The following is a 13917-nucleotide window of genomic DNA, read 5'->3' as shown; positions in this document are numbered from 1 at the left end:
CTGGACTATGGACCAAGCATGCTGGGCGAGTACCCCAGGGCCCCGGACCACGAGGGGCCCCAAAAGGTCGGGGCTATTGTGCTCGCGTATAGTAGGAATCCCCAATCATACTGTACAAGGGACGTTTGTTCCAACCTTGTGTCGCGATGCAGGGCCCAAGCTAGTCTCTATTGATATGGGGACCCCAAGCTACAGTCTCTACTGATGCAGGGCCCCAAGCTACAAAGTCTGTATTGATGTGGGGCCCCAAGCTACAGTTACTATTGATGCAGAGTCCAAGCTACAGTCTTTATTGATGCAGGGTCCAAGCTACAGTCTCTATTGATGCAGGGTCCAAGCTACAGTCTCCATTGATGCGGGGCCCCTAGCTATACAACAAGGCTTCGCAATATGTTAGCGATGCTGTGAGCTGCTATTCTCATCTCTGTTTGTTTTGTGATTCAAAATTGTGTTGTACTTTGTAGTCGTCATCTGAATCCCATGCAGATTGGCATAGCGTCGACTACCATGTTGGTTATTTGCATTAGTTTTACATAAAACGGTGTTTAGTATAGTTTCCATAGCCTAGCAACGGTGCGGGGTGTGTGTGTGTGCGTGCCCTGGGGCCCCCTGGTGGGTTAATCCGGCCATGCCTACATGTCTTTGGACTGTGGGAGGAAACCTGAGCACCCGGAGGAAACCCACGCAGACACGGGGAGAACATGCAAACGCCACACAGAGGATGGCCCGGGACGCCCCCCCAAGGTTGGACTACCCCGGGGCTCGAACCCAGGACCTTCTTGCTGTGAGGCGACTGCGCTAACCACTGCGCCACTGTGCTACCAGTTTTTGTACTTTTGGGGGTTTTTTCTAATAAACTTGTTGTTTTTGAATAGTTCAGTCTTCTGTCCATCCATGTGATAATGAATATAATCATGTCAAACTCTTTAGCTTCCAAATACAGGCTAACCTCTGTGTTGTGGTGTTATTCTTTGTTTTGTTTTATTTTTTTGCCCAAGGATCCTTTTCTGGACTGACTGGGATGCCACGTTTCCCCGTATTGAGGCTGCATCGATGAGCGGAGGTGGCAGACACATTGTGTTTAAGGACATGGAGATAGGGGCCTGGCCTAATGGACTGACATTGGATCATCTGGAAAAGAGAATCGTTTGGACTGATGCACGGTACGCCATTAGACTGCACCATAATGCTGTGTGCAGAAGCTTTTAGACCTCAATTATAGTTTAAGATAACATACACTGCTACTTTTACCTGTCTTTCTGAGTATCTCTGCAGAAATTAAAATTGAACCTTTATCATCCTAATGGGTCTAAATAATGGAGCGCATGTAAGATTTTGTCAGAGCAAATAATGAGAAGTTATATTGGCCAGAGCTGGTTTCACACAGTCTTGAACAACATGTCAGTCGTGGTTCTGTCTCAGTGGGTTGCACTTGGATCTGTGCGGGCCTGTAGCTTCTGTGTGTTGGCAATGCACGAATCACCTTCGATATAGTCCTTTGTGTTACTTTTTTTTTCTCCCTCTCTGAACAGCTCCGATGCCATCTTCTCTGCACTCTATGATGGCAGTGGGGTCATTGAGATCCTTAGGGGCCACGAGTACCTGTCCCACCCCTTTGCCGTATCCCTCTTTGGAGGCAGTGTCTACTGGACAGACTGGAGGACCAACACTCTGGCAAGGGCCAACAAGTGGACCGGGCAAAATGTTACAGTCATCCAGAAGACCAGTGCCCAACCCTTTGACTTGCAGATCTTCCACCCCAGCAGACAGCCCCAAGGTGAGAGCTGGAAAGTCAGACGCCCGTGGAAACGCCGGACTTTTCTGTGCCGTTCTGATGTTGTCCAAAGTGTACTTTGAAAAGGCTTTGCTTGCTTTTCTGTTTTTGTGATAAAAATGCAAACTCTTCTTATCTCGCATCACAGGTAAACAGAATTTGATACCTAATAGGAATTATTTCAGTAAATAAATGACTTCGACTAACTGTCGGCAGCAAACTTGAGATTTTGTCTTTGGAAGGTGAGACTGGCTCAACGGTTGAATTTTGACTAACAAATTACCAGGGTATCATTGGATACTCTCAGAGGACGCATAATTTCTGAAAGCAGGTGCTTTTGGGCAGGAGAGAAAGAAAAAAAAAACAAAAACGCAGCACATAATAGAATTAATTTCAGCTCTTGGCTCTGTCCTCATTGGGCCTGTCAATCATGGGTTGTCCCAGCATGCCCACAACGAGCATGTGTCTGAGCGATTGAGAAAGGTGCTCATGCAGAGAATTAGCTTGCATTAATGGTACCTCTGAATGTGTTTTCCTCACCGCCCAAATTAGTCTAATAAGCTCTGCTGTATGGGAAGGGTGCGAGCGGCACTGTCTGCGTGTTTATGGAGACTTTAAGGGAGGGTGACGCATCCGCCAGTTAAAATCAATTAGGAATATTGAGTTTATTGCAATTACAGCGGTAATAATTCTGCAACCCTTTATTATTCATAACATTTTTTAGTAATATAAGTTTTCTTCAGTAAAAATCTCTGAATCTGTCTCGTTGGAACGGTTAATCAATTTGGTGCTACATTAGCCAACGTATTGTTCATAAAAGATGTAGTTTGTTTATATCCTGCCTGACAGAAGGCCTATATTCATCAGCCAGTTTTTATTTGATATGCAGATTAGTTTGCAAGGTATTTTGCCAAACGGAGATTAATAGCATGAAATCTGTTTTCACTGATAGTTTATTTTTTTCCCCTGTGAATAGTTTATTTGAATTGGATTTAGATTTGTGAAGCTGATCTGCCAACTTGAATTGTTGGGTTAGGAAGCGTTTTGTCCATGTGTGCCTGGACCACCTGGGTGGATGGTTGGGTCTCGAACACGACTGCCTTTTTTTTCAGCACCGCCGAGTTACAAATTCACCCCTCTCAGCTTCCTACAGATGTAAGCCACCATCCATAAATGGGCATTATTACGCTCGTAATCGGGTTTGCATCTATTCAGCGATTTCCCCGCTCCACCAGTGTGGTAGGAGTTAATTTGCTTGTTTCCTTCCTGTATCTGCATTCTCGTGACTGCCTGCCACAGATAAGTGTGAGCAAATTGAAGTACAATCCGAGGAAGGCGTAAAGCACACTTAATCCTGTTTTAAAAAGCTCAGCTAGGGGAGAGCTGGTTGATTTCCAGTCTGGCCCAAACCAAAGCTCTGGGGCTCTGCTAGACCCTGCAGATCGGGACCAGAGGGATGGAGAGACGGAAGATTTTCAGGGGGGAGAGGAGGCGGAGGGAGGGAGGGAGATGGAAAAGCCAACACAATTGGTCTCGGGGGCTATTCAGCAGGAGGCATCCACAGCTGTAAATACATTAAATGTGGTTTGGAAGGGGAGGTGGTGTGTTTATGTTGTTGCGTCTTAAGGTTGGGTTGCATGAGATTGGGGAAATTACGAGGTTGTGCCAGTGATTTATTTAGCCTGACGCCCCCGATGGTTTCTTACACATAACCATCTGATCATTTGGATGATCTCGTGATCTTGAGAATCCAGCTGCCTTGCAAGCGGACCAGTGATCAGCTCTAGTCGGGTCCAAGGATGCCCAGTTATAATGGATATCTGTATGTTTATAGCCCTAGTATAGCATTAGAAGAAGTGGTCACATGGCAGCTGCTCCCCAGTGCCACTACAGAGACAGCATATTGAAGAGACAGTGGCACTTTCATATTCAATTCAATTCGAAATACTTTGTTCGTCCCTCAAGGAGCAATTTGAGACAAGCAAGTTGTAAACAAGTTTACACATTTAAAAAAAATGTAAAATAATACTATTACAACAATGTCAGAAATAGTTTGAACACACATTAATTAATGGTAGCGGTCATGTGTTGTGATAATAATAATGATGATAATAATAATAATAATAATAATAGTAATAATAACAATAATAATATATACTTCTACTAGTACTTCCGACTGCTCCCGTTAGGGGTCGCCACAGCGGATCATCCATTTCCATCTCTTCCTGTCCTTTCCATCTTCCTCTGTCACACCAGCCACCTGCATGTCTTCCCTCACCACATCCACAAACCTCCTCTTTGGCCTTCCTCTTTTCCTTTCCCCTGGCAGCTCCATCTTCAGCATCCTTCTCCCAATATACCCAGCATCTCTCCTCCACACATGTCCAGACCATCTCAATCTTGCCTCTATTGCTTTGTCTCCAAACCGTCCAACCTGAGCTGTCCATCTAGTATACTCGTTCCTAATCTTGTCCTCCTTCGTCATTCCCAGTGAAAATCTTAGCATCTTCAACTCTGCCACCTCCAGCTCCACCTCCTGTCTTTTTGTCAGTGCCACTGTCTCCAAACCATATGACATAGCTGGTCTCATAACCATCTTGTAAACCTTCCCTTTAACTCTTGCTGGTACCCTTCTGTCACAAATCACTCCTGACACTCCTCTCCACCCTGCCTGTACTCTCTTCTTCACCTCTCCTGTGCACTCCCCATTACTTTGGACAGTTGACCCCAAGAATTTAAACTCATCCACCTTCACCTCTTCACCTTTACGCCTTGCATCCTCACCATTCTGCTGTCCTCCCTACTGACATTAATTTCTCTTTTCTCCAGTGCATACCTCCACCTCTCCAGGCTCTCCTCAACCCGCTCCCTACTCTTGCTACAGATCACAATGTCATCCACAAATATAGTCCATGGAGACTCCTGCCTGATCTCGTCCATCAACCTGTCCATCACCATTGCAAACAAGAAAGGGCTCAGAGCCGATCCTTGATGTAATCCCACCTCCACCTTGAACCCATCTGTCATTCCAACCGCACACCTCACCATTGTCACACTTCCCTCATACATATCCTGCACCACTCCTACATATTTCTCTGCAACTCCCGACTTCCTCATACAATACCACTTTCTCTTTTGGCACCCTGTTGTATGCTTTCTCTAAATCTACAAAGACACACTGTAACTCCTTCTGGCCTTCTCTATACTTCTCCATCAACATTCTCAAAGCAAACATCGCATCTGTGGTGCTCTTTTGTGGCATGAAACCATACTGCTGCTGCTGCTGATCATCACCTCTCTTCTTAACCTAGCTTCTATTACTCTTTCCCAAATCTTCATGCTGTGGCTGATCAACTTTATACCTCTGTAGTTGTTACAGTTCGGCACATCACCCTTATTCTTGAAAATCGGTACCAGTATGCTTCTTCTCCACTCCTCAGGCATCCTCTCACTTTCCAAGATTGTGTTAAACAATCTAGTTAAAAACTCCACTCCTAAACATCTCCATGCCTCCACAGGTATGTCATCTGGACCAACCCCGTTTCCACTCTTCATCCCCTTCATAGCTGCCCTCACTTCCTCCTTGCTAATCCACTGCAGTTCCAGATTCACTATCCCCACGTCATCCAACCTTCTCTCTCTCTCTCTCTTGCTCGCATTTTCTTCATTCATCAGCCCCTCAAAGTACTCCTTTTTTTTCTAAATTTATTTCTGATTTTTCCCTTTTTCTCTCAATTTAGTGGCCAATCGATCCCTATTTTAGTTCAAACACCCACCCTCGTACTGCAGGCGTTCGCCAACTGCATCTCTCCGGCCGGCAGTCTCGAAGGAGACGCCTCCCCACTTTGGTGACAAGGCGACTCCAGGCAGAACCACTGCTTTTTCCAACACACAGAGACGTATTCATGTGATGAACACAAGCCGACTCCGCCCCCCTCCCAAAGACAGCGTTGCCAATTATTGCTGCTTCATCGAGTCTGGCCATAGTCGGATCTGACGAGACTGGGGCGTGAACCCCGGTCCCCAGTGGGCAACTGCATCGACACAAAGCCGATGCTTTGACCGCTACACCACCGCGGACCCCCTCAAAGTACTCCTTTCACCTTCTCAGCACACTCTCCTCGCTTGTCAGCACATTTCCATCTCTATCCTTCATCACCCTAACCTGATGCACATCCTTCCCAGCTCAGTCCCTCTGTCTAGCCAATTGGAACAAGTCCTTTATTCCTTCCTTTGTTTCCAACCTGTCATACAACTCACCATACAATTTTCCTTTGCCTTTGCCACCTCTGTCTTCACTTAATGCCACATCTCTTTGTACTCCTGTCTACTTTCCTCATCTCTCTGACTATCCCACTTCTTCTATGCCAACCTCTTCCTCCGTATACTTTGCTGTACTTCCTCATTCCCCCACCAAGTGTCCTTGTCTCTGTCCTGATGACACACCAAGTACCTTCCTAGCTGTCTGTCTCACTATTTCTGCAGTAGTTGTTCAGCCATCCGGCAACTCTTCACTACCACCCAGAGCCTGTCTTAACTCCTTCCTAAACTCCACGTAACAGTCTTCTTCAACTTCCATCATCTGATCCTTGGCTCTGCCTTCACTCTCTTCCTCTTGTTGATCTCCAAAGTCATCTTACAGACCACCATCCGATGCTGCCTAGCGACGGTCTCCCCTGTCACCACCTTGCAGTCTCCAATCTCTTTCAGATCGCACCTGAAAGAGATATTTTCCACCTGTGTGCACTTTCCTCCAGTCTTATACGTCGCCCCGTGTTCCTCCCTCTTCTTGAAATAGGTATTCACCTCCATTTCCATCCGTTTTGCAAAATCCACCACCATCATCTGCCCCTCCACATTCCTCTCCTTGACACCATACCTGCCCATTACCTCCTCATCACCTCTGTTTCCTTCACCAACATTCCCACTGAAGTCCACTCCAATCACCACTCTCTCCTCCTTGGGTACACTCTCTACCACGTCGTCCAACTCACTCCAGAATTCTTCTTTCTCTTCCATCTCACACCCAACTTTCGTGCTTGTTGGGTGTGAACTTGTATGCGCTGATACCATTCATCATCACACCTTCAAGTTCCGGCTTCATGCTCATCACTCTGTCCCACTCTCTTCACCTCCAATGCACTCTTGACATACTCTTCCTTCAGAATTACCCCTACCCCATTTCTCCTCCCATCCACACCATGGTAGAAGAGTTTGAACGTGGCGTTCGGGTAGCGTAGCAGTCTATTCTGTTGCCTACCAACACGAGGCTCATCGGTTCGAATCCTTGTGTTACCTCCAGCTTGGTTGGCTGTCCCTACAGACACAATTGGCCGTGTCTGCGGGTGGGAAGCCGGATGTGGGTATGTTGCACTAGCACCTCCTCTAGTCGGTCCGGGCGCCTGTTCAGGGGGGAAGGGGAACTGGGGGGGAATAGCGTGATCCTCCCCACACGCTACGTCCCCCTGGTGAAACTCCTAACTGTCGGGTGAAAAGAAGTGGCCGGTGACTCCACACGTATCAGAGGAGGCATGCGGTAGTCTGCAGCCCTCCCCGGTTAGGCAGAGGGGGTGGGGCGGCGACCGCAACGGCTCAGAAGAGTGGTGTAATCAGCCAAGTACAACTGGGGAGAAAAGGGAAAAAAAGAATTTGAACCCATCGCTGATGCTGCTGGCCTCACTGCCCTTCCCTCGGGTCTCTTGCACATGCAATATATCTACCTTCCTTCTCTCCATCATATCAGCCAGCACTCTCCCTTTACCATATATATATATATAGAGAGAGAGAGATAGATAGATAGATAGATAGATAGATAGATAGATAGACATATATATATATATATATATATATATATATATATATATATATAGATAGATAGATATAAAACATAACCAAAGAAAGGGCCCAAAGAAATGTTCCCTGAATTTTTCAGGGATGCATTTTTTTGCATTTCTCTTCTTTAGAGGGGAATCAGTATGTGTTCAGTTATTTGAATAAAACATAAACGCCAATCAACATAATTGAACTGAAATACACGTCAACATTTAGTGAGCATGTAGGGGGGTGCAAATACACGCGGCGCTGTGATGTTGCATGGCGGTAAAGTTATTTGTTTAACAGCGAGGCGCTCTCGCTCCACGTATCATGCAAAGCAAACAGTGTCTCGTTCGTTCTCTGCCTCTTTTCTGTCATTCGGAGTGACTCGAAGAGGGAAGGATTTCGAAAGGTGGGGCAGATAACAACGCAATCCGGTGACTCCGGCGTCGCAGTTGCTGATTCTCTGCGCGTGCTTTACCCAAACACCATATATTATTTATGAAATTTAGCGCACACAATTATTTCCATCGAGGAAAAAACATACTTGGTAATTGTGTCAGCAGTAATATCACAACAAATATAATGGGCTTTGAAACAAATAAGTAGAACAAACACGGCTTTGTCTGTTGAACGGTACACTCCGCATGCTAAACAGCGCGCTCGTCACCAGCGCGGCTCGCTCGCTCTCTCGCTCTCTCTCTCTCTCTCCTTCGCTCTCTCTCTCTCTCTCTCTCTCTCTCTCTCTCTCTCTCTCTCTCTCTCTCTCTCTCTCTCTCTCTCTCTCTCTCTCTCTCTCTCTCTCTGCTTCGCTCTCTCTCTCTCTCTCTCTCTCTCTCCTTCGCTCTCTCTCTCTCTCTCTCTCTCTCTCTCTCTCGCTCTCTCTCTCTCTCTCTCTCTCTCTCTCTCTCTCTCTCTCTCTCTCTCTCTCTCTCTCTCTCGCTCTCTCTCTCTCTCGCTCTCTCTCTCTCCTTCGCTCTCGCTCTCTCTCGTGATTATGTTTGGGGGATGCGGAGTGAGCCGCGGCATGCGCCCCTGACAGCCGCCAGCCAGCTTTCACAGGTTTGCACTGAAAGATGAAAGATCCACAAATTATCCCCCTTTCAGAGCCCCCCCCCCCTGCACACACATGCACGTGCACACACACACACACATGCACACAGGTGCACATGCACATACAGACACAAACACACACACGTGCACATGCACACACAGACGCACACATGCACACACACGTGCACACAGATACACACGCGCGCACATACGTTCACACACACAGAGATACACACACAGATACACACATGCACACACATACAGATACACACATGCACACACACATACACACAGATACACACATGCACACACTCACACGCACACAAGTTGTGTGGCGGTGGGGTGGAGAGCAGACGCCTTGGTTCCGCCGCCTCCCCTTGAGGTTTGTGGTTGGCATGCGGCTCTCCGGTTGGCATGCGGCTCTCCGACGCCCCGTCATCGTGGAGTCGGGCATGCGTCCTCTGCAGCTCGACGCAGCTCAGACGCCGTTACGGGTGAGTTTTGTCCCCTTCAATCGGGATTCTGACGGTGTGTCAGCGGACAAGTCCAGAAAACAAGCTTTGCTGAACTTTACCGGCGCCACCAAGTAACGCAGTTGTTTGTTTGCCGTACGAAACGCGTCTAGGCAGGTCCATTTGAAATGAAAATGGGTCATTTTTGCAGACTGTGTAGTGCCACTTACGGATCGCTGCATGGTAAATAAATGAACAAACAAATAAATAAATAGACCCGAGCTAAAATGCCCAGCTAGCTCTGAGTAATTGGGGGATGTCTGAAGAAACGTGTCAGCAGCTTGAGGGTTTATGTGTATTGGGCTTAAGTTCTGCTGTCCTGCAGCAACAGCGCAGTGCAGAAGGCGATGACTGTCAGAATAAAGTAGGCCGGCCTTAAGATGGGAGGGAGTAGCCTCGTGAACTCGTGAGGTGTGCATTTTTTTTAAAAATGTTTTTGCATTGTGGTATCAGTGCCGTCGTGTTGACTGTGTAGGTCAGGGGTCGGCAGTCTTATCCAGAAAGGGACCGCTGTGGGTGCCGGGCTTTTGTTCCAACCAAGCAGTTACACAAGTGATCCCACTAATCAACCAGTCGAGTTTCTGCAGAGGAACTTGATGAGGAGACACGGGTGTGTAACTGCTTGGAACAAAGACCTGCACCCACACCAGCCCTTTCTGGATAAAATTGCCCGCCCCCGGTGTAGGTTAATGTGCTGCGCGAATCTGCATTATCTACGTATTCTGAGAGGAGGTCTCAGGGATCTCATAAGACAGTGTGTAGGATCCTTACTAAAAGTGTGCGTGCTCACAAAAGCCGAAAATGGCGTGTGCCATACAGGTGCGCACATTCTCCCATCAAGTTTGTTTTTCTAGATCGCCAATTTTTGCGTGGGAAGTGGTGCGCGCCTCCTTCAGGCTCCGTTTTGTGCGTGCGCAACGGTTATAAATGAGACTGCTATGGTCTTTGCATGGATGCAGGGCGGTGGGCTGAACCACTTGGAAGCAGCACTTCAACGGGGCATCTACACACACACACACACACACACACACACACACATACACACACACAGACACGGGTGGCAGTGGGCAGAAGAGGAGCTGGCCATTGTAATGATCAGGAATCAGGAATATTTATGTGTCATTTCAGTACATGAAATGAAAGGAAATATCGTTTCCCCCCAGCCCACAGCAGTGCAACACAGAGACAAAAACACACATCTAAAACCTACAAGAACACATACACTCACTGGCCACTTTATTAGGTACACCTTGCTAGTACCGGCTGCACAACCATGATGCGAATCTCCCGGTCCACCACATCCCAAAGGTGCTCTATTGGATTGAGATCTGGTGACTGTGGAGGCCATTTGAGTACAGTGAACTCATTGTCATGTTCAAGAAACCAGTCTGAGATGATTCGAGCTTTATGACATGGCGCGTTATCCTGCTGGAAGTAGCCATCAGAAGATGGGAACACTGTGGTCATAAAGGGATGGACATGGTCAGCAACAATACTCAGGTAGGCTGTGGCGTTGATACGATGATCAATTGGTACTAAGGGGCCCAAAGTGTGCCAAGAAAATATCCCCCACACCATTACACCACCACCACCAGCCTGAACCGTTGATACAAGGCAGGATGGATCCATGCTTTCATGTTGTTGACGCCAAATTCTGACCCTACCATCCGAATGTCGCAGCAGAAATCGAGACTCATCAGACCAGGCAACGTTTTTCCCATCTTCTATTGTCCAATTTTGGTGAGCCTGTGCGAATTGTAGCCTCAGTTTCCTGTTCTTAGCTGACAGGAGTGGCACCCGGTGTGGTCTTCTGCTGCTGTAGCCCATCTGCCTCAAGGTTCGACGTGTTGTGCGTTCAGAGATGCTCTTCTGCATACCTCGGTTGTAATGAGTGGTTATTTGAGTTACTGTTGCCTTTCTATCAGCTCGAACCAGTCTGGCCATTCTCCTCTGACCTCTGGCATCAACAAGGCATTTTCGCCCACAGAACTGCCGCTCGCTGGATATTTTCTCTTTTTCGGACCATTCTCTGTAAACCCTAGAGATGGTTGTGTGTGAAAATCCCAGTAGATCAGCAGTTTCTGAAATACTCAGACCAGCCCGTCTGGCACCAACAACCATGCCACGTTCAAAGTCACTTAAATCACCTTTCTTCCCCATTCTGATGCTCGGTTTGAACTGCAGCAGACCGTCTTGACCATGTCTACATGCCTAAATGCATGGAGTTGCTGTCATATGATTGGCTGATTAGAAATTTGCGTTAACGAGCAGTTGGACAGGTGTGCCTAATAAAGTGGCCGGTGAGTGTATATCCAACATATCCACACACAAAAAAATATCACTGTCAAGAGAACGAACGCCAGCCAGGATGACTGTCGGAACTGCTGGTCTGCATGGGCTAGCAGTTAGCTTAGCCTGCCCCGCTTCCGCGTCCTGTCAGACCGCCCGTGTTTCCTCTTTGGGCGCAGCTCCGGTCAGGGCCGTGGTCCCTGGGCCCACCGGACGCAACGGACCAGGCTCCCTTAGCCGATCCAACGCCAGCTCTCCCAGCCAGACACCTTCGACACACCCTCCCCCGCACTCCACACAACGACGCCAAAAACACAGTCAACGCCAGGCGAGGCCGCCGCCAGACCACTCTTGTTATCGGAACTGCCGGTCTGCATGGGCTAGCTTAGCCTGCCCCCGCTTCCACGTCCTGTCAGACCGCCCTCAGGGTTTCCGGTTCGGGTGCATCTCCGGGCAGGGTCATGGTCCCTGGGCCCACAGGATGCAGCAGACCAATCTCTTCCACCCAATCCAATGCCAGCTCTCCCAGCCAGACACCTTCGACACACCTCCTCACACGACAACGCCAAAAACACAGTCAACGCCAGGTGAGGCCGCCGCCAGACCACTCTTGTTATCAGAACTGCCAGTCTGCATGGGCTAGCAGTTAGCTTAGCCTGCCCCGCTTCCACGTCCCGTCAGACTGCCCTCGGTGTTTCCTCTTCGGGTGCAGCTCCAGGCAACCCCGCGGTGCCCAGGCCCAAAGGATGCGGCAGACCAAGCTCCCCCAGCCAATCCAGAGTCAGCTCACCCAGCCATCAGACGAAGACACAAACCCAGACACGGACAAAGACACTGCTTGGACGGCATTGGGTGAGGCCGCCGCAAATGTTAAGTTTGCGCCGCCATCTCCCCGCACTCGTACTGGGTGAGGCCACCGCAAACACGAGTTCGCGGCGCCAACATCCCACACCGGAAGCGGGAAAAGCTATGATGTCGTGTTTGGCAGCTCTTCACTAATTTTCGGTCGGTGACCTTCACAGTAAAGCGGTGTGTGCGCTGTGCAATGTCCCATTATTTGCAGCATCTTGTGGCGAGCAGAGCAGTGCACCGTGTGACTCTTTGTGAGATGTCATGTTCATAAATGTTTGACGTCTGTCACGTTTGGATGTTTCTTCCACGGCAACCAGCACATCGGGGAGTAAGCCAGCAAAATGCATATCAGGATTCTTTTGAACCTAACGTTTGTAGCACATGGGATAAAAATACAGTCAAAGAAAAGAGCTGGAACGTGGGAGTTTTCTTGTGTGACTGATACAAACTGGGGAGGCCTATTAAATGGCACACTGAGAGACACTAGCCTACATCTGTTTGTTAGCACGGTGTCTGCTTTATGTTTGTTAGCATTGTCTGCTTTATGGTTTGAAATCCTGTGTTCAGATGCTGTGCTAGTGTTCTGAGACACTTTCACTGTCGTTCAAACACACACACACACACACACACACACACATACTCGCAAAACTATACTTCTGGGGCCCCCTCGTTGACTACATTTATTTCCTAACCCTTACCCTAACCTTAACCATGCAAACTACATGCCTAACCCTAACCCTTACCCTAACCCTAATTCTAACCTTACCCCTAAAACCAAGTCCTAACCCTAAAATATACCTTGTGGGGCCCCATAAAATGGCCCACAAGGTAGGTGGTTTTTGGTTTTTCTATCCTAATGGGAACATTTGGTCCCCATTAGGGGACCAAATGGTACACACACACACACACACACACACACACACACACAGATACACATGCATTCTTGCACACACATACACACACGTACAGACACATAGATGCATGCACGCACACACACTTGCGCCCTCTCACTCTCCCTCTCTCTCTCTCATGCTCCCCCCCTCTCTCTTTTTCTCTCTCTGACTTCGTCTTCCTTCGCTCCTCCCCAGCGTCCAACCCGTGTGAGGGGAACGGAGGCCGTGGTCCCTGCTCACACCTGTGTCTCATCAATTACAACCGCACTGCCTTCTGCACCTGCCCACATCTCATGAAGCTGTCCCCCAACAAGCAGTCCTGCTTCGGTGAGGCGTCCAAACATCCATCCATCCATCTATCTATCCATCCATCCATCCATCCATCCATCTATCTATCTATCTATCTATCTATCTATCTATCTATCTATCTATCTATCTATCTATCTATCTATCTATCTATCTATCTATCTATCTATCTATCTATCTATCTATCTATCTATCTATCTATCTATCTATCTATCTATCTATCTATCTATCTCTCTTATTTAATTTTTTATTCTATTCCTTTGGTAATTAGACTCACAATGTGGGAAGCCATTTTACATGTCTTTATGAAGAGCGGGAGAGTAACATTTTTTTACATTACAGTCATTTCCCTGACATTAAAGTGCACCCCGTCATGCGTGGGCCAGGGGTTCGACAGGCATCAGCTATTTTGTCAACAGCTTCG

The 13917-nt window shown here is 48.0% G+C and overlaps 1 protein-coding gene across 1 annotated transcript in view; it reads left to right on the top strand.

The window, feature by feature from the left end:
* Window positions 1–13917, top strand: part of lrp1bb (low density lipoprotein receptor-related protein 1Bb) — a 303986-nt gene that overhangs the window by 153626 nt on the left and 136443 nt on the right. Inside the window, exons 26-28 of the mRNA XM_056288933.1 lie at window positions 999–1163; window positions 1533–1777; window positions 13383–13514. Of these exons, the coding sequence (XP_056144908.1) occupies window positions 999–1163; window positions 1533–1777; window positions 13383–13514 (542 nt within the window). The remainder of the gene's footprint in view (window positions 1–998; window positions 1164–1532; window positions 1778–13382; window positions 13515–13917) is intronic.

This window comes from Lampris incognitus, chromosome 11 (assembly GCF_029633865.1).
Source record: "Lampris incognitus isolate fLamInc1 chromosome 11, fLamInc1.hap2, whole genome shotgun sequence".
Taxonomy (NCBI): domain Eukaryota; kingdom Metazoa; phylum Chordata; class Actinopteri; order Lampriformes; family Lampridae; genus Lampris; species Lampris incognitus.
Note: the sequence above shows the minus strand (reverse complement) of the source record. Positions and strands in the feature narration are given on the sequence as shown.